General features: G+C 43.6%; 1 protein-coding gene across 1 annotated transcript in view; it reads right to left on the bottom strand.

Annotated features, from left to right (window-relative positions):
• MUC4 (mucin 4, cell surface associated) overlaps positions 1-25,044 on the bottom strand; it is a gene marked incomplete at its 5' end in the record, with an annotated part of 196,339 nt that overhangs the window by 39,047 nt on the left and 132,248 nt on the right. The window contains 2 exons of the mRNA XM_082250869.1: positions 19,837-19,938; positions 21,063-21,222. Of these exons, the coding sequence (XP_082106995.1) occupies positions 19,837-19,938; positions 21,063-21,222 (262 nt within the window). The remainder of the gene's footprint in view (positions 1-19,836; positions 19,939-21,062; positions 21,223-25,044) is intronic.

The raw sequence follows: 25,044 nt of genomic DNA, 5'->3' as shown, positions 1-25,044 counted from the left end.
CAGCATGATGCTGCCACCACCATGCTTCACTGTTGGGACTGTATTGGACAGGTGATGAGCAGTTCCTGGTTTTCTCCACACATACCGCTTAGAATTAAGGCCAAAAAGTTCTATTTTGGTCTCATCAGACCAGAGAATCTTATTTCTCACCATCTTGGAGTCCTTCAGGTGTTTTTTTAGCAAACTCCATGCGGGCTTTCATGTGTCTTACACTGAGGAGAGGCTTCCGTCGTGCCACTCTGCCATAAAGCCCCGACTGGTGGAGGGCTGCAGTGATGGTTGACTTTCTACAACTTTCTCCCATCTCCTGACTGCATCTCTGGAGCTCAGCCACAGTGATCTTTGGGTTCTTCTTTACCTCTCTCACCAAGGCTCTTCTCCCCCAATAGCTCAGTTTGGCCGGACGGCCAGCTCTAGGAAGGGTTCTGGTCGTCCCAAACGTCTTCCATTTGAGGATTATGGAGGCCACTGTGCTCTTAGGAACCTTAAGTGCAGCAGAAATCTTTTTGTAACCTTGGCCAGATCTGTGCCTTGCCACAATTCTGTCTCTGAGCTCTTCAGGCAGTTCCTTTGACCTCATGATTCTCATTTGCTCTGACATGCATTGTGATCTGGAAGGTCTTATATAGACAGGTGTGTGGCTTTCCTAATCAAGTCCAATCAGTATAATCAAACACAGCTGGACTCAAATGAAGGTATAGAACCATCTCAAGGATGATCAGAAGAAATGGAAAGCACCTGAGTTAAATATATGAGTGTCACAGCAAAGGGTCTGAATACTTAGGACCATGTGATATTTCAGTTTTTCTTTTTTAATAAATCTGCAACAATGTCAACAATTCTGTGTTTTTCTGTCAGTATGGGGTGCTATGTGTACATTCATGAGGAAGAAGAATGAACCTAAATGATTTTAGCAAATGGCTGCAATATAACAAAGAGTGAAAAATTTAAGGGGGTCTGAATACTTTCCGTACCCACTGTATATGCGTATTGCTGGTGGGAACAGGTTAACTTTTTCATTGATTTCATTAAAATTTAAAAAAACCTTTTCAGGGTGCAGTTACACTGGCACTTTGAACTGTTTCCAGGTATGGTTTAGCCTCTTGGGCCAGTTTGTTTGTGTAGCGTGATTCAGGCACACCCAGGATTGGTTAAGTGTACCGTGCCCAAAAACACTTGGAAGAAGTGGTCCTAGGGACGGTTAACTTGTGGTCTGGAAGGGTTTACTGCAGTCTAAGTGCAAACCAGGCCGGAGTGCAGTTCTCTCCAAACAAAACTGTGTACAGAAGCATGGATCACTGGTCTAGTTAGCAGGAGTGAAGATGTAAGTGTGTCAGGGACCAGTTGTCTAGTGTGAGTGTAGACAAGCAGGGGAGTAGGGAGGGGGAACAAGTGAATTTCGGCCTGGTTCACTTCAACCATTCCCAGTGTGAGCGCATCCTAAGAGTATTTAAGAGGCAATTTATAAACATAATTTTCCTACTTTCAGCTTTTCCAGCTTTCTCTCTACCTGATTTTAACCTTTTGGATCAAACTATGAGTCTTTCAGTAGAATTTTTGTACAGTGGATAAAACAAAGTTAACCACTTGCCTACAGTGCACTTTCACCCCCTTCCTGCCCAGACCGATTTTCAGCTTTCAGCGCTCTCACACTTTGACTGAGAATTACTCAGTCATGCAACACTGTACCCATACAAAAATTGTGTCCTTTTTTTCACACAAATAGAGCTTTCTTTTGATGGTATTTGATCAATACTGGGTTTTTTATTTTTTGTGCTATAAATAAAAAAAGACTGAAAATATCGTGAAAAAACGCATTTTTCTTTGTTTCTGTCATAAAATTTTGCAAATTAGTAATTTTTCTTCACAAATTTTGGCCAAAATTTATACTGCTACTTATCTTTGGTAAAAATAACCCAAGTAAGTGTATATTATTTGGTCTTTGTGAAAGTTATAGAGTCCACAAGCTATCATTGAAAATTGATCACACTTGATCACACCTGATGTACTGAAGGCCTATCTCATTTCTTGAGACACTAAAAAGTCAGGAAAGTACAAATACCCCCCAAATGACCCCTTTTTGGAAAGTAGACATTCCAAGGTATTTAATAAGGGGCATGGTGAGTTTTTTGAAGTTGTAATTTTTTCCCACAATGCTTTGCAAAATGAAGATTTTTTTTTTTTTTTTTTTTACAAATTGCCGTATTAACAGGTTATTTCTCTCACACAGCACATGTATACTTGCAACTACACCCCAAAACACATTCTACTACTCCTCCTGAGTATGGCGATACCACATGTGTGAGACTTTTTCACAGCCTGGCCACATACAGAGGCCTAACATCCAAGTAGCAGCGTCCGCCATTCTAGGAGCACAAATTACACATATAATTTCCTGACAACCTATCGCACTTTTGAAGGCCCTGGAGCACCAGGACAATGGAAACCCCCATAAAATTACCCCATTTTGGAAAGCAAACAGCCCAACGTATAATTTTTGAGGCATAATGAGTCTTTTGAATATGTCATTTTTTTCCACAAGTTTTTGGAAAATGTGGAAAGAAAATGAAAACACATTTTTGTTACACAAAGCTGTCCATTTATGCAATATTTCTAACACATAGCATGTACATAGCAAAAATTGCACCCCAAAATACATTCTGCTATTCCTCCTGAGTATGGCGATACCACATGTGTAACACTTTTTCACAGCCTGGCCACATACATAGGCCTAACATCCAAGTAGCGCTTTACACAAAGTTGTCCATTTATCCACTTTAAGACTGGGCCTATTTTTGACACTTGGTGTATACAAGCTAAAATCATTTTTTTTGCTAGAAAACTACTTGGAACCCCCAAACATTATATATATATTTTTTTTAGCAGAGACCCTAGAGAATAAAATGGAGATCGTTGCAATATTTTTTATCACACCATATTTGCGCAGCAGTCTTCCAAATGCGATTTTTTTGAACTAAAAAATAAGAAAACAGTAAATTTAGCACAATTTTTTTCCATAATGTGAAAGATAATGTTACGCCGAGTAATTAGATACCCAACATGTCATGCTTCAAAATTGCGCATGTTCACAGAATGGCGTCAAACATTGGTACTTAAAAATCCCCATAGGCAACATTTTAAAAATTTCTGCAGGTTACCAGCTTAGAGTTACAGAGGAGGTCTAGGGCTCAAATTATTGCTCTCGCTCTAACGATCGCGGCGATACCTCACATGTATGGTTTGAACACCGTTTACATATGTGGGCGGGACTTGCGTATGCATTTGCTTCTGCGCGCGAGCTAACGGGGACAGGGCGCTTTAATTTTTTTTTCCTATTTATTTTATTTATTATTTTTTTTATTTTTACACAGTTTAAAAAAAAAAATGTTTTGATCATTTTTATTCCTATTACAAGGAATGTAAACATCCCTTGTAATAGAAATAGGCATGACAGGTCCTCTTTATTGTGAGATCTGGGGTCAAAAAGACCTCACACCTCACAACTACACTAAAAAAGAAAAAAAAATTGTTGAGAGAGGGAAAAAAAAAAAGCGGCCCTTTAAACCGGTTGCTAGGCAACGTCTTTTGACGTAGCTCCGGTCCTCCAAGACCATAGAGTCGAGTGAGGGCCATCTTGCCCTCACTCGACTTTCTGTCTCTGAGGATCCGGGACCGGATAGTTTTCCCCGCTGCCGGCGGGTCTGGTAAGCTGGGAAAACGTCTGGGACGCGGCAGGAGGGGGGCACCTCTTCCCCTGCACCGTAAGGGTAATTCCGCGGCGAATCCGCCACTGGGACCACCCTTATCTGAAAGCCGACCGCCCGCTGTTTCAAAAAATACCGGGGTTATGGGGGCTATCTGCTGCCATAACCCCAGTATTTAGCTTTTAATGGCCGACGCATATAGTCGTTAGGCGGTCAGTAAGTGATTGCATGTATATGGCAAACAGGTGACGATGACTGGTGGGGTGACAGGTGACGATGACTGATGGGGTGACAGGTGACAATGACTGATGGGGTGACAGGTGACGATGACTGATGGGGTGACAGGTGACAATGATTGATGAGGTGACAGGTGATGATGATTGATGAGGTGACAGGTGACGATGATTGATGGGGTGACAGATGACAATCACTGACGGGGTGACATGTGATGATGATTGATGGGGTGACAAGTGACGATCACTGATGGGGTGTCAAGTGACGATGATTGATAGGGTGACAGATGACGATGACTGATGGGGTGACAGGTGACGATGACTGATGGGGTGACAGGTGACAGGCAATGGTCACTGATGGGTGACAGGTGACGGGCGATGGTGCACGGCGGTACTGATGGCAGTCTCTGGTGACCGGTGAACTTTAGGCTATGTCCACATGTGAGCGTAGCGATCGCGGGCAGAATCACTGCGATTCCGCCCGTGATCCAGAAATCATTGCAAATCGCGGGACGCCTGTGCGTTGCCCGTGATTTGCAATAGCACCCCAAACGCTGTGCGATGTTGCTGCGATTTCCGCCTGCCGAATCGAGGTAACATCACGCAAACAACGCATGACGCCCCAAAGAAGCTCTTGTACCTTTTTTGGGCGTCATGCGATGTTTGCGCGATGTTACCGCGATTCGGCAGGCGGAAATGGCGGCAACATCGCACAGCATTTGGGGTGCTATTGCAAAAAACGGGCAACGCACAGGCGTCCCGCAATTTGCAATGATTTCCGGATCGAGGCAGAATCGCGGTGAATGGATTCACAGCCGATCACTTAGTAAACAGTCACTGTCAGTGACTGTTTACTACTGCCGGTGACAGCTGTGTTCCTACGGAATACAGTGCCACCGACATGACCGCGCTGCGCGCTCCCGATCGCGCATGCGCGGTCATCTCCCGGGCGCCTCCATTGTGATCGGCTGTGTCATTGGAACCAGTGCTGTATTTTGGCCTAGGCCGACAAGGCCCAGGCCTAGGGCGGCACTTTGCAGGGGGGCAGCAAACATCCACCCCCCTCCCCCTGAGACTCTTTTGGCCACTGGTTGCTAGAGCCGCCTCTCCCACCTCTCTCTCACCCCCCCTCCTCTCTCTCACCCCCCTCCTCTCTCTCTCCCCCCTCTCCCTTTCTCTCACCCCCCCTCTCTCTCTCTATCTCTCTCATCCCCCCTCTCTCTCTCTCTCCCTTTCATCTCCCTCTCTCGCGCTCTCTCTCTCATCCCCCCCTCTATCCCTCCCCCGCCCCCCCCTCTCTCACCCCTCACCCCCCTCTCACCCCCCTCTCTCTCTCATCCCCCTCTCTCTCTCTCATCCCCCCTCACCCTCCTCTCTCTCTCTAATCCCCCCTCTCTCTATCCCCCCCACCCCCCTCTCTCTCTCCCTCCCTCACCCACCCCCCCTCTCGTGAGATCTCAGGGGTTCATGCTGGGACTTGGAGTCCTTCCATTTTGGAGGGAGTCACATCTGTTAAAAAGGAAGGAGTGGGGCAAATTTACATAGGAGGGGAGAAGGGGGGCGCCCAATTTTAGTCTTGCCTAGGGCAGCACAAAACCAAAATACACCACTGATTGGAACACAGCCGATCACGTGGAAAATAGCCACGCCCATTGGCTGTTTCCCCCCTGCCGGTGACGGGGGGTGTCCCAGGGACACCCCGACACCGGCAGTGCAGGGCGGCGTGCACGCGATCGCGCGCCTGCCCTGCATTCCTGGGATCATGTCATATGACGTCTTCCCAGGATAATGGTCGCACCGCTCCGCCATCATATGACGGCGGGCGGGCGGCAAGTAGTTAAAGGAGTTGTAAAGTCCCAAGGAAAAACCTTTGGTGCTGCAGCTGTCCCCCATACCCCCCCTTTTTCTTACCCAAACCCAATCGTTCTAATGACGAGCATGAGCCCAGCAGCTCCACTGCTTACTTCGGGTCCTCATTGGATAGATTGATAACAGCAGGAGCCATTGGCTCCCACTGCTGTCAATCACATACAGTGACATGAGAGTGGGGGGGGGTGGGGCCGTGTCAACGGATGCAGAAGCAGGCTCTTGAGTGCACCAGCACGGGTGCCTCCATGGAAAGCGGCTCATCTTGGGGGCATCCAATGAAGAGGAGGAGCCAGAAGCGCCACCAGGGCACCCCAGAAAAGAAGGATCAAGGGCTGCTCTGTGCAAAACCCTTGCACTGAGCAGGTGAGTATAACATGTTTTTATTTTAAAAAAAGAAAAACAAACCTTTACAATCACTTTAAAAAGATAAATCAATGGGGCGTGGCTTCTGCATGGCGCCGGCTGGACGTGGTTGATCCGAGCTCTGACTGAACTCCGGCATACTTACCTCGAACAATGCCTGCTAAGACTCTTGGATAGTCAGGGAGGGGATCGGCAGCCAAACAAACTACCTCCGGCTCCATAAAGCTGTTTCTAGCCACAGTCCCAGCACGCTGAGCAGACAGGCCCAAGCCTCGAGGTCAAGTAGATCTCCCTCTGCACATGGTTCCCTCCCCACGCAGAGCCTCACCTGCCTCCACTTGCAGCTCAGAGCTAATGGAGGAACCTGTCTCCCCTGTGGGTTTAGATATGACATCCCTCATACACAGTCTAAAAGGTGAACTTGCAGGTTTGTTCCATAACCTGGAAAAATCCATTAAAAAAGAAATCACTGCTGTGAGGGCGGACATGTCACATTTATAGAGTGGAGGAAACGGAGAAGCGACAGGACATGCATGAGGGGGCCATAAAAAACTACAGGATAGAGTCACACAACTTGCTTTGGCACACCGCTCAGCTTTATACAAGTTGGAGGATATAGAAAATAGAAATTGCAGGAACAATTTGAGAATCCGCGGTTTACCCGAGGCCACCGTGGATTGTGATCTGGAGGACACAATCAGAGGCATTTTGAACTCAAACCTGAACAGATCTGCCACTGACCCTCTGAGATTTGACCGAGTTCACCATGCCTTACGCCCACATAATCTTTCCACAGACCTCCCTAGAGATGTAATTTGCCGTCTTCATTACTTTGAGGACAAAAAGCCATTATGATCAAACTTCGGGGCACACAGACCATAGACTTTGATGGAGCATCCCTCAACATGTACCCGGATCTCTCCAAAGACACCTTGGAGCACCGCAGAGCTCTTAAACCCCTTTTGGAGCAACTAAGAGAGGAAGGTGGCACTTATCATTGGGGTTTCCCCTCCTGTCTCATTGCAACCAAGAGCAGCCGCTCATCCACTCTAAGGTTCCCAGAGAACCTCCCGGCTTTCTTTCACGAAACCGGAGTGAGAACGGTAGAACTACCGGGATGGCACGATTGCATCCCAACGTTCTCGGTGACACCCAAATCACAATGGCGCAAAACACCTTCCAAAAATCGTCGCACAGGAACATCCCAGAAGCATGGGTGAGGAGGTAATCATCATTCTCCTGATGTTCCTTTGCCTGCTTAAAGAACAATCGCTTTCTGCATTCTCATGCATTTAAGGATGGGAACTCCTTTTATTGGACTTACTTGACACTTTCGTTTTGTGGACATTCATTTTTAGAGGTAAAAATTTTTCTTGTTATACGTTATTATTGCCAGTGTGGCTCCATCACAGGGCCACATGTTTTTTTACAAGCCCCTATTGCCCCCTTCCTTCGGGGGTAGAGACAACTGCAAGGATGTGCGGATTTGGCTGCTGGGCCTCGTCATCCCCCTGGGGATCACTGCAATTTATTGTGTGACTTAACTTTGTTACCCACAAGTGTTGATATAGATCTTCACAGGGCTTTTTTTCTGCCAGAATGCGGAGGAACGCCGTTCCGCCACCTATGGCAGCCCTCTCTACTCCGACCTGTCATATAACACATTAGCTGGCAGAGGAAGTTTTCTGCACAACTTACTTCCTCTACCGGCTTCTCTGTAATAGGAGCCCTGGTGAGTCCTGCTACCCTTGATCCATAGTGAGTCAGGTTCCAGCTGCTTGAGGTGATACGGGAGGGAGATTGCATCCCTGCCTGCCGCCGCTACGCTTTCAGGAGAGTGAATGTGTGCAGAGAGAGCTGTAAACGTGGGGTTTTGGGGAATTTGTACACAGGAGAACTGGGAAAGGGGGGGGGGGATTTTTCGCAGAGAGGAGAGCTGGGGAAAGCTTTTAGCAAAGAGGAGAGATGGAGGGGGCTTTAGCACAGAGGAGAGGTGGGGGGAGGGGGGTTAGCAGAAAGAATTGGGGGAGATTTTAGCAGAGAGGAGAGCTGGGGGGTGGGGGAGTTTAACAAAGAGGAGAGCTGGAGGGGGTTTTAGCACAGAGGAGAGCTGGGTGGTGGGGGTAAGCAGAAAGGAGAGTTGGGAGAGATTTCGGCAGAGAGGAGAGCTGGGGGGGGGGGGAGTTTAACAGAGAGGAGAGCTGGAGGGGATTTTAGCACAGAAGAGAGTGGGGGGAGGGGGTAATTTGTACACAGAGACAGAGGAGAGTTGGGGGGGAATTTAGCAATGAGGAGAGATGGGGGGGGATTTTAGCAGAGAGGAGAGTGGGGGGGGGGTCATTTGTGCAGAGAGATGAACTGTGGGTGGGAAGTTTAGCAGAGAGGAGAGCTGGGGGCGGTTTAAGCAGTGAGGGAAGCTGGGGGGGGGGGGGGGATTTTGCATGAAGGAGAACTGGGAAAGTGTGTGCGTGTGTGTGTAGGGGAGATTTATGCAAATAGGGGAACTGGGGGCAAATTTAGCAGAGAGAACAGGTGGGTGGAGATTTGTGCAGAGAGGAGAACTAGTAAAGGGGGAGATTTGTGCAGAGAGGGGAACTAGGAAAGGTGGAGATTTGTGCAGAGAGGGGAACTAGGAAAGGGGGAGATTTGTGCAGAGAGGAGAACTGGGAAAGGGGGAGATTTGTGCAGAGAGGAAAACTATGAAATTGAATGTGTACAATAAAAAAAGGGGACTTGCTGAGGAAGTCATGCCTATTGACGTAATGCATACGGGGGAAGGAAACTGACGTCACCCGCAGCTCTCTGAGATCCTGGAACACATGTCTGCACTTTCGCTTTCATCTGGCACTGTGACAGTGCCTTGCTTGTGAGTGATGCTTTATTTTTTACTTTAATAAATGTCCTTAATTAAGCGGAGAGCATTAGATCGTTTTATTTATCTTTTCCGGATTACCATACACAGGTTTCTGTGAACCTGTTGGATCCTGGATATACAGATCTTCTGGCTGTCTCTGGCTTACTGATATAAAGTGTTGTGACCCCTAGTGGTCGAATACAGGAGGTGAGAGGCTGTATTATCTGTGGTGGAGGAGTCACGTTTGCAGTGTCGTTTTAATTATTCCTGCTTTTCACTTTGGAAATCAGCTTTTAAGGACTTTATGATTTATGATCCACATGCTTTTTATTGTGCATTTTATACATTTTAATGTGAATGATTTTATGCACTATTTGTAATTTTATAACGCTGCACTTTATTTTCTTTTAATTTATTGAATGTGGATGTGAAACTTTACTCAAAGGTTATAGCCAACAGACTGTTACCACTTATCCTGAAATGGATCTCTGCTGACCAATCAGGATTCATTCCAGGCAGAGAAGCCAGGGACAACTCCCTACGCACCCTATCCATAATCCATTTTGTCCGCAAGTGCTCCCAGCCTACCTTGCTATTGACTACAGATGCCGAGAAGGCTTTTGATAGGGTTTACTGGGTGTACCTCATGTCCACACTTCAACACTTTGGTATAGGACCGAAGATGTTTAACTGGATCTCTTCCCTATACTCTGATCCCACGACCAGAATACGTGTTAACGGCCTGCTCAGTGAATCCTTTTTCCTACATAATGGTACCAGGCAAGGCTGTCCTCTTTCCCCTATACTGTTTGCCATATCACTAGAACCTTTCCACGCCTTAGACATAATAAGGATATAAACGGTGTGACCATAGGCCCCAGGACCCACAAATACGTTGCATATGCGGATGACATCTTGTTTTTCATTCAGCAACCACGTATCTTCCTCCCTAATTTAATGAAAACTTTTCATACCTTCCAATTACTCTCCAATTTTAAACTCAACCTCACAAAATTGGAAATTTTAAACATTAATATAGCACCCACTGAAGCCAACCGACTAAAACCCCTCTTTCCTTTCCAGTGGAAGATCCAGCAACTTAAAATATCTAGGGATCTTCCTCACCCCACATCTACACTCACTCTTCAAATATTGACATCCCCTTACTGAATAACATTAAGTCCAATCTCAGGAAATGGGCATCTCTGTCGCATTCACGGCTGGGGAAAATAAACGTCATAAAGACGAACATCCTCCCAAGGATTCTGTTCGTCTTTCAAATGTTACCATTGGGTTTACCTATAGGCTTCTTCTCGATATTGCAAAACATAATTTCACAATAATTTTGGTGTGGCATGATAAACATCCCCACATATCTATTTCACTCTAAACGATCTGGAGGACTTGCTTTTCCAAATGTTAAAGCATATTACCATGCTATTGTTTTAACCCATCTACTGGACTGGAAGTTTGCTAAGGAAACCAAATTATGGATTCAACTTGAAACACACTTGGTATATCTGACCACTGCCCCTTGGATACCAAGATCAGCAAGGAATCTCTTGATATCGAACTCACCCCTAACCACTTCATCACTGGACATCTGGGATTCATTACACAAAAAATACTCTTGGTCCTATGACTCACCATTGATGCCTTTGTTGAACCATAACGTCTCCCTACCTGGCTCCCTAGATAAAGGCTTTAATGCTTGGTCTCCCGGAGGCCTTCTGTTGCTGCACCATGTTATCAATGCCAAATGTCCCAAACCTCTTCAATCTCTACTGAAGTCCTCGCCAGCTTTGTTTATGGATATTTGGAGATACAACCAACTACTTCAATTTCTACGCTCTTTACCTCAACCGTTAAGTGACTTAAGTGACTTGACTACAGTGGAACTTATACTGTATTTATTCACAAATGTTCCCCATCACATGGTATATCATTGTTCTACAGGGCACTTGTTGAACTGGACTGCCCTTCGTACCCTGAATATCTGGATAAATGGCAAGTGGAACTTCAAATTTGCCTAACAGATAAAGAGAAAGACAATATCCTATTTCTCTCCCAATATTCATCCATTGCCTCAAAAATGGCTGAAAATAACGACAAACTTTTGGCCAAATGGCACTACACCCCACTAAAACTACACAGGATGTTCCCATCTAACTTCCTTTTGTGTTGGAGGAGTTGTGGGGGCACAGCTTCACATTCACATATATGGTGGGAGTGCCCCCGTATTCAACCCTACTGGACTGAGGTCATCAGTCTTATGCACCAGATCACAAAGCTTTTTATTCCATCTAAACCTTGGTTTATATTATTTCATTGTACTCATGAGCCAGTGGGCCTATATAGGCGTTCTCTCACACCCCATCTGCTAAATGCTGCAAAGGCTCTCATACTGTCCCTGTGGGGCCATCCCGAGACACCTACGTTGAAGCAATGGTTTCATAAAATAAACTAAGTGTGTCTCTTGGAAGAGCTTACCTACATTGTTAAGGGCGATAATGACTCTCATGCCAAAATATGGGCCCACGGGTTCGCCTTCAAAAATTCAAATAGTTATACAGCGATAATGATGGAAACGAATTAAGCTACAATTTCAGGTGATCCAGATAGTGGTGGGATCACTTCAGGGTCCTAACAGGTGTTATTTTTATTATTTGGTTCCCTGTGTTCTAAGCTTTTATAGAGACTTGCTCCACTGAAATCTGTTTGGTAAACAGGGACTCATTAGTATTAGTGCATGGAAGGAATGTTTCCCCTTAAATTTTCAGCTGACACCTCAGCCCTACCACAATGTTGCCTCACAAGTGCGTATTTAGAGGAGAATGTATCTCTCTCCTCTAAGCTTAAAAAACAGCACCAAGCTCACATCTCAGACTTGATGAAACAAATCCGAGAGTTAGAACTAGCTCACAAGCAAAGTAGCTGACTAAACTTACACATTAATAATACAGGCCCACAAGTTCTTGCTAGACGAGTTGGGGAAACAAACTAGGCATAAATTCTTGCTTACTTCAAAACTTTTTTACAAGCAATGAAATAAAAGTGGGCTACTACTAGCCAGATTGCTCCAGGGGAAAAAATTCCAAATTAATGTACTGTACACTCTATATGCGATAAACATGTCACCACAAATAAAACAACACGATCAACAATTTGTTAGATATTACACCCCCTATCATCTACCTGACAGCCCCCCCGGAAATATCAAATGGCCAAAATGCCATGGTCGCAATGGTATGCTTTGCAGCCATGGCAGAAATTAGAGCCTCGCTACTGCCACATCATGACACCTGTTTTGTTTTTTTTTTTACTTTTTTAAATGGCTGAATGGCAATTTTACATTGCGAGACCGCTTTGCAACTGTGAGCCAATTTTTTTTAACATGAAGGTGCAGAGCAGCCCCATTGAACTCAATGGGGAGTTTTACAGGTGGTGCTGCCTGTCATATTCTGCAGTCTGCGCTAAAAATGCCGCAGCTCTGAAGTAAAGCATCGCAGCCCTGGCATGTATACAGCCCTGTCTTACTATATGACACCCGACTTCTGTCGAAGGGGCATGACCAAAAAAAGGTCTTCCGACCATCTCCCAATTAGTGCTCTCAGCCAAGAGTATTCTGGCAGGGGGGTGGTCACCTTGTCAGAACACAATTGAAAAGCAGGGGAGTTTGCTGTACTAACATTGGATTGTTAGTACAGCGGCTCTGACCTGAGGGGTCAGTTTTTTTTCGTTCAGCTCGAGGGATTGAACGAAAAAAAAAATAGCGGTGTATACTTGGCACATTAGTCCACATTCACATTTGATGTTTCCTGAATGTGTGGCAAAGTGCACAGGTAACGGGTGCTTTGCAGTGACTTTTTAAATGTGTTACAAATGCGCAGAGTGCTAATTGTTAATGGCACCCCAAACACAATTAGCAGACCTGCGTTTTGTCATGTGGCAAAGCTGCATGCCTTAAAAGGTTCTAGAGCCTCTATGATGTGTTTGTCAAACATATGGCAGCCCATTCAGGTGAATGGCTACCTATGTGCAAAAAAGAAAACAAAATAAAAAACAGTGAGCTGGGCAGAGATGTCTGTCAGCTGGAGAGACAGATGTGTTCACTGGCTCCCAGCTCCAGCACTGCAGTAGTAGCTACCTGCAGTTCTAGGCTGGCTCAATATTCACCCCTCTCCAAAATCCTGAGGTTTCTGTCTCTTCACTCCAGCAGCAAACTCCCCCCCCCCCCCCCTCACCCCCTCCAGCAGAAGCACTGCTTCAGCCAAACCTGGAGGTCACAGTAAACACTGAGCAGTGAGAGCAGGATCTGGAGGGAGGGGGAGCAGAGGTTAGAAATCAGGGAGGAGGTGGAGCAAGCTTCCTTTTCATTCAATACACTGACAGGAGCTAACACTGCCATTTACTATGCACATTCAACTCTCTCTCACAACACTCATTCCCTCCTTCACAAATACGTAAAGCACATATGACATTCATAGAAAAGGAAAAGATTAAATACTAGTCCAAAATTATCGCCCAATCTCACATTAAACTGAAGATTTTTGCCAAGATTCCTGCTAATAGATTGCTCCCTTTTCTCACCTCCCTCATCTCACTCAATCAAGTGGATTTTGTCCCTGGCAGAGAAGCATGTGATAACACGACTAAAGCTACCAACATACATCATTGGCTATCAGACTGTGGCACAGAAGGCTTCTTTCTATCCACAGACACGGAGAAGGCTTTCTACAGAGTGGCCTGGGATTACATGGCGGTACTATCCTCTCTTGGGCTTGGGGCCTTTATGCGCGCATCTATAATGAGCCTCTACACAAACCCACAAGTGAGAGTTAAAGTAAATGGCCACCTGTCAGATGCCTTCCCTATCAGCAACAGCATCTGACAAAGGTTCCCCTTTTCCCCTATCATCTTTGGGCTCACGTTGGAACCTTTCCTCCATCACATTTGATTGAACGCAGACATTAGGCGCCTACTGATAGGTAATAAAGAACACAAAGTTGTGGCTTTCGCTGATGATGTCCTCTTTTTTTTTCCCCATCCACAAATTACCTTACCCAACCTGCTCAAGGAGTTCCAACACTACTTAGGAATTGTCAAGATAAGTTTCCTTTTATCTCGCACCCTAAGGCGATTACATATTTGGGGATCTAGCTCCCCTCGAACCTCACCGATCTATACTAATTGAATTTTCCCCCCTCCTTCAGGAGGCGAAAAAGACTCTGAATTCCTGGGAGAAATCGTATCTCTATTCATTTGGCAGGGCAGCAGCCATCAAGATGACTGTTCTACCTAGGTTCCTATATCTTTTCTAGGCTATTCCTATTAGCTTACTGGCCTCCTTCTTTTCATCTATCTGCTCACTTTTAGGCAGTTTATATGGTCAGGTTGTACCCCCAGACTGAGCTTAACCCATCTTTCTGCCCCTAAAAGCCAGGGGGGGGGGGATCAGTCTCCCAGACTTTAAAAAATTCCACAGTGTGACCTTTTTGACCAGATTGGTAGACTGGCATATACATGCATCATGTAAAGACTGGATATCTATTGAGCAACATATGGCAGAAGATGACATATCCACGATTCCCTGACTCCCTCCTAGTGACCATCACAAATGCCTCACACCCCCATGCTCATATTGGCTCCACTTTACGTTGCTTCCAGGAGACCCTAAAGCTAACACTATCTCTACAGTTCCAAGCCCCATGACCTCTATTTGCAACAATCCCAATTCCCCCCCCTGGTAACACCAGAGGTTTCCTGAATCCCAACTTTACCGTCCCCCACCCAAGAGCTCATCAGTTCTTCTCTAAAGGGCTTTTTACGAACCAGGGAGGATTTTACATCTCCATCTTATCCACCCCCCTTTTGGTCCTATCTACAACACTGTCATTTAATCAATAACTCGACTCACAAGGTTGCCTTCTGTAGATCAATTAGCCCTTTGAAAGATTGTGCTTGTCCACTTTACCACAGAGATGCCTGATATCATCCATTAACTCCTTATTGTTTGAGTCAAACCATGATCACCTCCCTCATATAATACATTTATGGCACAAGGAACTTTCTTCCCCCCAATTTGATAAAGACTGGGAGATGATGTGTAATTCTGCCTATAAGTGCTGGCACAATGTTTCAATTCAAGAACACAATTACAAAGTTCTCACACAGTGTATAGAGCCCCTACTTATTTACACAAGATCTTCCCCCAGGTACCCGACTCTTGCTGGAGGTGTAGTGGGGATGCTGGAACGATGCTCCATATTTGGTGGCACTGCCCCCAGATTCTCCCTTTCTGGGAACAAGTCCACAGACTGGTTTTAAATATCCCCACATATCAACTAGATTTCTCCCTCGCTCAATACCTACTTCCCCACTGTACTGTATTAAGCTATTCATATCACAAATCCCTCTCTATTCATTTGATCAACACCACCTGAATTTGCATCTCGGTGCTATGGAAACAAACCCGATCTCCTTCACTGAAAGACTGGTTTATAAGGCTGAATAGAGTGGCAGAAATGGAGGATCTATATGGGGGACCAGGACCCCCTTACAGTAGACCAGGGTGAGGTGAGGTCCTGTCCCCCATATAGACCTCCCCCTGTACAGTAGGCCAGGGTAAGGTGAGGTCCCATCCCCCATATAGATCCCTATAAATCCCCCTTACAGCATGCCAGGATGAGGTGAGGTCCCGTCCCCCATATAGATCTCCCCCCGTACAGTAGGCCAGGGTGAGGTGAGGTCCCCGGACCTCATCTCACCCTGGCCTGCTGTAAGGGGGATCTATATGGGGGATGTGACCTCACCTCATCCGGGCATGCTGTAAGGGGGGATCTATATGGGGGATGGGACCTCACCTTACCCTGGCCTACTGTACAAGGGGAGGTCTATATGGGTGACAGGACCTCACCTCACCCTGGTCTACTGTAAGGGGGGATCTATATGGGGGATCTCACATCACCCTGGCCTGCTGTAAAGGGGAGATCTATATGGGGGACGGGACCTCACCTCACCCTGGCCTGCTGTAAGGGGGATCTATATGGGGGACCTCGCCTCACCCTGGCCTGCTGTAAAGGAGGATCTATGGGGGACCTGCCCTGGTCTGCTCTAAAGGGGGATCTATAGGGATCCTGCTCTAAAGGGGATCTATGCCATATATCCCCTTTAGAGCAGGGTCCCCATAGATCCCCTTTAGAGCAGGGTCCCCATAGATCCCCTTTAGAGCAGGCCAGGGTCCCCATAGATCCCCTTTTGTGGAAAATAACTTATTTTTAGTGTAATTGAACACTTTGTATATTGACCCCCCAAAATAATACCTTGCCATCCCTTTGCCACCCCTGTTTTAAAAGTCTAGCTCTGCCACTGATCTGGATGCTTATCCCAAAACTTGGGTTTGCGGGATACATTTTCAATCATTTTAGGAATATCAAGCTATCATGGCCATGTAACGATACTACATATTGTCTACATCTCTAAGTCTTTTCTCCAAACTTTTTCTGTCCCCTCCCCCTTTCTGTTCTTGAACAAGATCAGCTCTCCTCAGAGATGGTGACATTGAGAAGAATAGTAGTGTGCATTTATGTGACTATTGTTCTCACTCACCCAAAAGATATAAAACTGCCTTCACCATACCTTTTATATGGCAGCTAAATTAATTAGCCATTCTTTTAAAAGAGACATTATCTGTATTTTGTATCTACATCTTAGGCGACTTGTCACTCTTATGAATTATACCCCACTGACCTCTTCTTATCAAATACATAAATGTTCTTGAGCAAATATGCTAATTTTTCTTTTATTATCCTGGTATTGTTCATTATTCACGTGCCTTTGGTCTCCCTGAATGTTTGCATATCTTATCACTTGATAACTTTCAATAAAATGTTTGTGGAATTAATATCAATCCATGTGAATCCATCTCCTTGTTAGACAAAAACATATACAATTAAAGACAAATATAGTTTATTTGGTAAAAGTTTTTTTTTCTTGGGGGGGGGGGGGGTATACACACCAGTAATGTTACACTTTATGTAGCTGTGTGAAGAAAAGTGTATACTTTGTCTCCATGATAGAACACTGCTCAGTTACATCTTTGCAATGCACATATATGTAAACCTTAGTGACAAAATGCTTTTATTTGTGTTTATTATTTTTAAATAATTATTAGTTTATTTGAACTGGACTGAAAAAGGCTAAATTGCAGTCCAGCACCTGCCATAGGTCCAAATTTACTAAAGCATTACATCATGTTCAATTTCAAAATGAAGTTTCACTTTGAAAAGTAAATTTTGTCCTATAATAGTGAAACAGAGTGAAAATTTCCTTTGCATATGCCCTATGATATACAAGGAAAATAAAAAAACTGGCATTTTACTTGTTCATGATTTTTTAATAGAAGTCAGCTCATTCACTAACCTAAATGTAAAAAAATCTGGCAAATTCACTTAGATTGGTGAATGGGGGGATGTTGTTTAATTATCCTTGTACATGTTTGGGTATTTTTGTGAAGTCAGTTTTCACTTTGCTTCCCCTCATTTACTAGTTTGCAAAATGGAAATTCACTTTGAAGGTGAACATGTTCTACTCTTTTAGTAAATAAATCCCAGTGTTCCTTTGACCAATTTCTCCATCACATCATGATTATTTACAGCACTGCTCATTTTAAAAATTCTGTGGGCTGGTTCACACCACATGCAGTCCAGTGCGTTTTTTTTCTGCCTCAAAAATGAAAGGACAGTAGGCTACATGGATTTCAATGGCAAAGTTTGCATCATTGCAGTGCAACCCAGTACAGTCAACAAAAGTAGAGCATGCTGCATTTTTCTGCAGGGAACTGCACTGGAATGTAGAAAAATGCATCAAAAATGCACCAGCACAAATGCATTACAGCAAAAAAAAAAAAAAAAAAAAAAAAAAAGGAAGGAAACTGGAAAAAAAAAGACAGGGGGAAAATGCACTGGAATGGATTAAAAACGCATCAAAAATGCACCGGATTGCATCAAAAACATGCATGTAGAAATACATCAGACTGCGCTTCTGTGGCGTGGACCACCCCTTAAACCTTTCCTTGTTATCTTAATTTTATTTTCTTTCCTGGTTCAAGCTTAAAGTGTTTGTTACCCCAGCATTTTTCATATTTCTGATATGTGCCTGCTGTACCATGTACTTTTATGAAAAAATATCCTGTTCTCTTTGTATTTTTTTTTTTTTTTCTGTTTTCTTTGTATTGCTTCTTTTGTGAGAAATCCCTGGTGTTCCTGCCTGTCCCTCTGCTTTCCTATTAAAAACTGACCACACTAATCAGGAGAACACATTATGGTCAGTTCTATAGCTGTGCTGGCAACTTAACCTGCTCTCCTCCAATAATCAGACTTGTACAGCCATTCGCTGGGAAAATCAGTGTGCTGTTGCTTCTTCTCCCCTAGCTCTTATGCAGCTGAGAACAGAAGGAATGTAATCACTTATAAAAGAAAGGAGAAATAAGGTATTTATAATGTTTTTTTTTTTATCTATACACATTTTTTTTGCCTTTTATTACAATTTTAAACTGAATGGACTGTTTTACACGGTGATCGTTTACAATCACTTTAAGCTGCACTTACATAACTGGGAAGAGGAATGGCAACACACAGGAACTGAAATGTCTCAAAATGGGGTCTATTTATATATACAGTTTATATATATATATATATATATATATATATAAAAAAATAAAAAATCACAGATAGATGACACAAGCATTCGCTCAGTTTTCATGAATTCTGACCATATCTTGCTTAAAAGCGGTTATAAACCGCTGCACTTTTTTTTTTCTTACCTGCAAGGCAAATACATAATGTGCTAGTATGCATCGCACACTAGCACATTATGTTAAAATTACCTGAAAATGAAGCGCTCCAGCGATGGCATGCCATAGCTGAAGGCAGCCTCCATCTCTACCCGATCTTCCTTCTGGGTTCGTGGCCCTGGCTCTATGACTGGCCGGAACTGCATTGATGTCACTCCTGTGCATGCGTGCAGGAGCTGCCAGTCACGGCACACTGCTCTGAAAAAACGGCATGGGTGGCCGTTTCTTCAGAGCGCATGTGCCAGTGATGTAACTGGCTGCTAGCTCAGTAAAAATCTCCTAAACGGTGCATATTTAGGAGATATTACACTACCTATAGGTAAGCGTTAATATAGGCTTACCTATAGGTAAAACGTAAAGATGGAAGTTTACTTCCTCTTTAATGCTGTAATTTTGTATGTAACCTCGAGTGGCCATAATGCAGTATTTCTTCTGATTGAGATATTTCAGGAAAATATCAAATTTTTGTCATTAGATGAAGCAGGCAATCATAGGAAATAACATATTAGGCAAAATGGCCGAATCTCTGAAGACTGAGTGAAAGCTTGTAACATTTGTCGAGCAAGTTTCTTATAACTGGACCCCTATGTGTTTCCTGAACATTTAACAGTATGTGTCTTCATTGGAACATCTAACTAACTGTATGTTACTAGCTGTATGTTACTACTGTATGTACAACTGTATGTTAGTCAGCCAGAATTTTCAGACATAGAAAGCAGAAAACCCATTGCTACTTGAAGCTAATTATAATAAATATAACCATATTGTATAAAAAGGTCTGTATGTCTAGGATTTTGGGTGTATATGATTCATGATTGGTTTACCAAGGTAATTTTCAAGATCGTTAAGTAATGAGTAATTGATTAATTCCCCTAGATTTATGCTATTTATGCTATAGCCATTGGACCCAGTACACTCAGATACTTGGTTTTACATTTATTTACAGGTTTAAATACTCACAAATAAATCCTTCTTTGCATGTGCAGGTATAACTCCCAATAGTATTGGTACAATTAGCGTTTTGATCACATTTATGAGTACCAGTGGAACATTCATCAATATCTATTAAAAAAACACATTATTATTATTATTATGGTGATGCTGTATTACAACAACTTCATAGAACATTTCCCTCTCATCAAGAAGGTTCAAAATACCTTAATGAAGAGGCCTATATTTATTAGTATGCACCTTTCTAGTCAGACCCCTAAATAATATTTGTAGGTCATTACAGGTATGAGAGTAGGGATGCAGCTTGGTGTATTGATGAGCAGTGACCACACAGAGGCCAAGGTGAATAAGAATGATGTAATTCCCAGCAATGCACAATTGGCCCCAGCAGATAGGCACAGCCGACCCGAACCACTTGCAAAATTTTAAAAGCAGAGCGTTTGCTTGAACTGATGCCGAGAGCTCCTGCAGTGGAAATGTGGGCTGGCCGATCCACACCCAAATAAGAGGCTTCCTAAAACCGAGGAAGGACATAGTCCTTGCACTGTTGCTACTCCTTCTGAACCTCTCCCTTACTCTCCCTACACTAACCACTCGCAAATTGTGCACCAAACCTGGAAACCAGTCTTAAATAAACACTGCCTTGACCCAAGATGACTGCCAAGGTCACAAGGGGCACGAGCATCCAATCAGACAGCTGCTCTGGTCACCACAAGAAATCATAAAGAATCCATGTTCCCTTGACTTCATTCCCCTTCTCTTCCCTTCCCTTTCATTCAAAATCCACCAACAGTGGAGAGTTAAGACTGCAAATACCAACAGGCAGTTTTCTAACAGTTTCAAACCACCTTTGGATAGCAAGAAAAATCACAAAAAGGAAGCTTATTACCAACAGTTTATGAATTTATATAGCAAAGATGCTGACTGGATTACTTGGTCATTTTTACAATCACTGTTAAATTGTTGGAAAATTGCCTGTTTGGAAGGTTGAGGGCTTTCTTGTTGTTTTTTTCTGGAGTGGAAAGTAGAAAAGTTATCTTCGTGAAAATTAGAAAACCTTACCAAATGTCTGGATAGGCAGGATTTTAGGAAATAACTTTTTCTAATTATATGTGATAAACACTTCTAAACATTTAGGGTAACCTACATTTAAAATGTATAGAAATAGAAACAATATTCTAGCTGTAGAGGATATGCATACTATACTGAAAGGAAAACAAATATACAACATATACCTGTACAATGGATCCCATCCCCAGAGAAGCCAGATGGACATGATCCACAGCCAGTTGTATTATCACAAGTTACATTAGGGTAGCAGCCTTGAATACACGGATTAGGTGGGTTCTGGCAGAATTCTCCTGTATAGTTGTTTACACAAATGCACCCAGCAATCTGTTAATTAAAACATGTTTAGGAGATTAGCAAACAGTTTTCCTGATTACATTTCAATTAATTGTATTTTATTCTGGTACAGGTGCATGTACATACATGAATAAACTGGTATTTCTGTTCTGAACGTCCTATGCAGATTAATTTTTTATATAAGCACATTAGAGAAGTGTCTAGAGAGGTATTATGCAAAGGTATTCTTTGTACATTTTTCATGTTTCCATCTGTTTGGGGGTTTTTTGTTGTTGTTTTGTTGTTTGTGCGTTTTTTGCTTTTGTTTTTTTTTTGTTTTTTTTACCTAAACATCAATTTACCTGGTAAAGCATCTTGTCAGCTAACTAAAGGTACAATTTAAATGCTGTCCCTATAAAGAAGACAATTAATTCTTACCGCTCCTACTGCCCACTCCCCTCTAGAAAATTAGAAAGCAAAAGCCTCCTAAAAAAACACTTTCGGTTTTGGGATGTCCAAGTGTCCTCAGCTGAGCTCCTTGGTTCTTCCCACCAACATCAGTGTCACTATAGAATACAGCAGTGACATTGGAGCTAAAAGAATAAACCACTGAGCCCAGCAGGTGAAAAAAATCAACATACAATAACTGGAAGTATTGGTTTGTAAGAAACCAGAGTTTTCTTAAACGTAGCAGCATTTGCAGGAAAGGTTTCTTCTTTATAGGGGACAGCATTTTATTGCACTTTTAGTTAGGTGAATGGGTTGCTTTTGGGTACTGGATAGAAAAATTGAGCTTAAAAAGACTATGTATAGAACTTTTGTATATACACTATATTACCAAAAGTAATTATAAAACAAAATTATGCAGCGCTAGCATCAATATTAATAGTTAGGTGAAGAGATATAAACCATATAATTAGATGGACTCAAATGTTCTATGCATAAAGTGCTCAGGTGCATAAATTATCAAATATATCCAAGTGAACAATAAACAATAAATAAATGCATAAAGAGCTCAGGTGCATAAATTATCAAATATATCCAAGTGAACAATAAACAATAAATATTAAGTGCATATAAAAGTCCTTGTATTGTGATCCAGATAAGGTGCCGAAGTGCCAAGATAAATAAAGGTGCTTTCAAAGTGATAAGGTGCCCCTCTTGGTTCCCCACTCACCAAATTGCCAATGTATAAAGACCTTTGTATGATATTGCACAATAGCCCAGGATCTTTAGGGAACTTCTCCAATATGACCTCCGATATTGTATGGGTCCGCTTCCGCTCTAATTTCCCAGCATTTGATCCTCACAGCACCGTGTTGTCATAGTTCAGCCTTTATGGTCATTTCACCATCAAACAAACATGGTGGCAATAAGCCATGTGCTCACATCTGTAGGCCAAAGGGCCCTTTGCCACCATGTTTGTTTGATGGTGAAATGACCATCAAGGCTGAACTATGACAACACGGTGCTGTGAGGATCAAATGCTGGGAAATTAGAGCGGAAGCGGACCCATACAATATCGGAGGTCATATTGGAGAAGTTCCCTAAAGATCCTGGGCTATTGTGCAATATCATACAAAGGTCTTTATACATTGGCAATTTGGTGAGTGGGGAACCGAGAGGGGCACCTTATCACTTTGAAAGCACCTTTATTTATCTTGGCACTTCGGCACCTTATCTGGATCACAATACAAGGACTTTTATATGCACTTAATATTTATTGTTTATTGTTCACTTGGATATATTTGATAATTTATGCACCTGAGCACTTTATGCATTTATTTATTGTTTATTGTTCACTTGGATATATTTGATAATTTATGCACCTGAGCACTTTATGCATAGAACATTTGAGTCCATCTAATTATATGGTTTATATCTCTTCACCTAACTATTAATATTGATGCTAGCGCTGCATAATTTTGTTTTATAATTATCTTCCCTAAGATTTTCTTTGTGTTTGCAGCAGCTGCACACACCTACACTTTTAATTTTTATACACATATAAATAAACACGTTGTGTAGCGCGGGTTTAAATTTGCTATTCATATTACCAAAAGTATTGGGACGCCTGCCTTTACACGCACATAAACTTAAATGTTATACCAGTCTTAGTCCAAAAGGTTTAATATTGAGTTGGCCCACCCTTTGCAGCTATAATAGTTTCAACTCTTCTAGGAAGGCTGTCCCCACAGTTTAGGGGTGATTCTTTGGGAATGTCTTGGTATGTTGACACCTTAAGAGTTCCCTTCACTGGAACTAGGGGTCCAAGCCCAACCCCTGAAAACAATCACACACTATAATCCTGCCTCCACCTAATGATTTGGACCAGTGCACAAAGCAAGGTCCATAAAGACATGGATGAGCAAGTTTGGAATAGGGGAACATGACTGGCCTGCACAGAATCCTGACCTCAACCCGATAGAACACCTTTGGATGAATTAGAGAAGAGACTGCAAGCAGGGCCTTCTTGTTCAACATCAGTGCCTGACCTCACAAATGCGCTTCCTGAAGAATTGTCAAACATTCCTATAGACACATTCCTAAACCTTGTGGACAGCCTTCCCAGAAGAGTTGTTATAGCTGCAAAGGGTGGGCCAACTCAATATTGAACCCCACAGACTAAGACTGGGATGCCATTAAAGTTCATATGCGTGTAAAGTCCCAATACTTTTTGGTAATATAGTGTATTTTAATTTAGTTTTGAAAAATAGATGAATAAAAATTAAATATTGAATATGAATGGGGGCGTGGCTTGCGCGCGTACTGGAATGGATGCCTGAGCGGTGAGCTCCCAGTACCTGGCCGGTAAATTCCACAGCGACGGGGAAGCACAGCATCTGCCCACGCTCATATCGCTCTCCTACGCTGCCCTACACACCCGGGGAGATGGCCAGCCGCAAGCGAAAAGACGGGAGAGGCCCTAAGAAGCTCACGGCCTTCTTTTTCAAGCCGCCCGCGCAGTCTGGAGGATTCCAAAATGGCGCCGACGCGCTGCCTGATCTCAGCGGGCCCGTGGCCTACACTGACTTACCTGACGCTGTTCCTTTGCCGGCGGAGCCCGCACCCCTCACCACGATGCCGGACTCCTCTCCTGTGTCCCCAGTCTCCAGAAGTCCTGAGAAATCTCGCATGCGAATGGATCCAGCAGATTCTTCTGATCCCACAGTGAGTAACTCCTTTGCCTCTATGCTCCCTATGTCTGCACTGCAATCATCCATTGCTGCCTTCCCTACCACGGGCCAGCCTGTCTTGGATACCACAATGAAAAACATGCTTATCACATTCCAATCCTCTCTGATGGCTAATCTCACCACTATAATGCACAAGTTCTCCTGTGAAATGAAAGGTGTGGGAAATAGGGTGTCACGTATTGAGCACAGCATGGAAGAATGCACTGAAACTGTGAATGAACTGGTTGAAGCCTACACTGACCAAAAGGAGGATACTGAGTGGATTAAACATAAACTGGCAGATCTTGAAGATCGCTCACGCCGCAACAACGTTAAGCTGCGAGGCATCCCAGAATCTGTTCCACCTGCTGAACTCTTGCAGTATGCATCTACTATGTTTTCCACAATGGTGCCTGAGTTAACCCCTATCGAATTAACTATCGACAGAATCCACAGGATTCCTAAACCGCGCCACCTTGAGGATTCAGTTCCTAGAGATGTATTATTACGCCTGCATTTTTACCCTGCTAAAGAAAAAATCCTTCAGGTATCCAGGCAGCTGGGCACCCTTCCAGCACCCTACGCAGACGTACAACTCTACGCGGACTTATCCCAGCACACCTTGCAGCAAAGGAGGCAACTGAAGACACTCACTAAGGCTCTTTACAACCATAAGATCACCTACAAATGGCGCCAT

This window comes from Pelophylax lessonae, assembly GCF_965119305.1.
Source record: "Pelophylax lessonae genome assembly, chromosome: 3".
Classification (NCBI taxonomy): Eukaryota; Metazoa; Chordata; class Amphibia; order Anura; family Ranidae; genus Pelophylax; species Pelophylax lessonae.
This window is presented reverse-complemented; position numbering and strand designations above follow the sequence as displayed.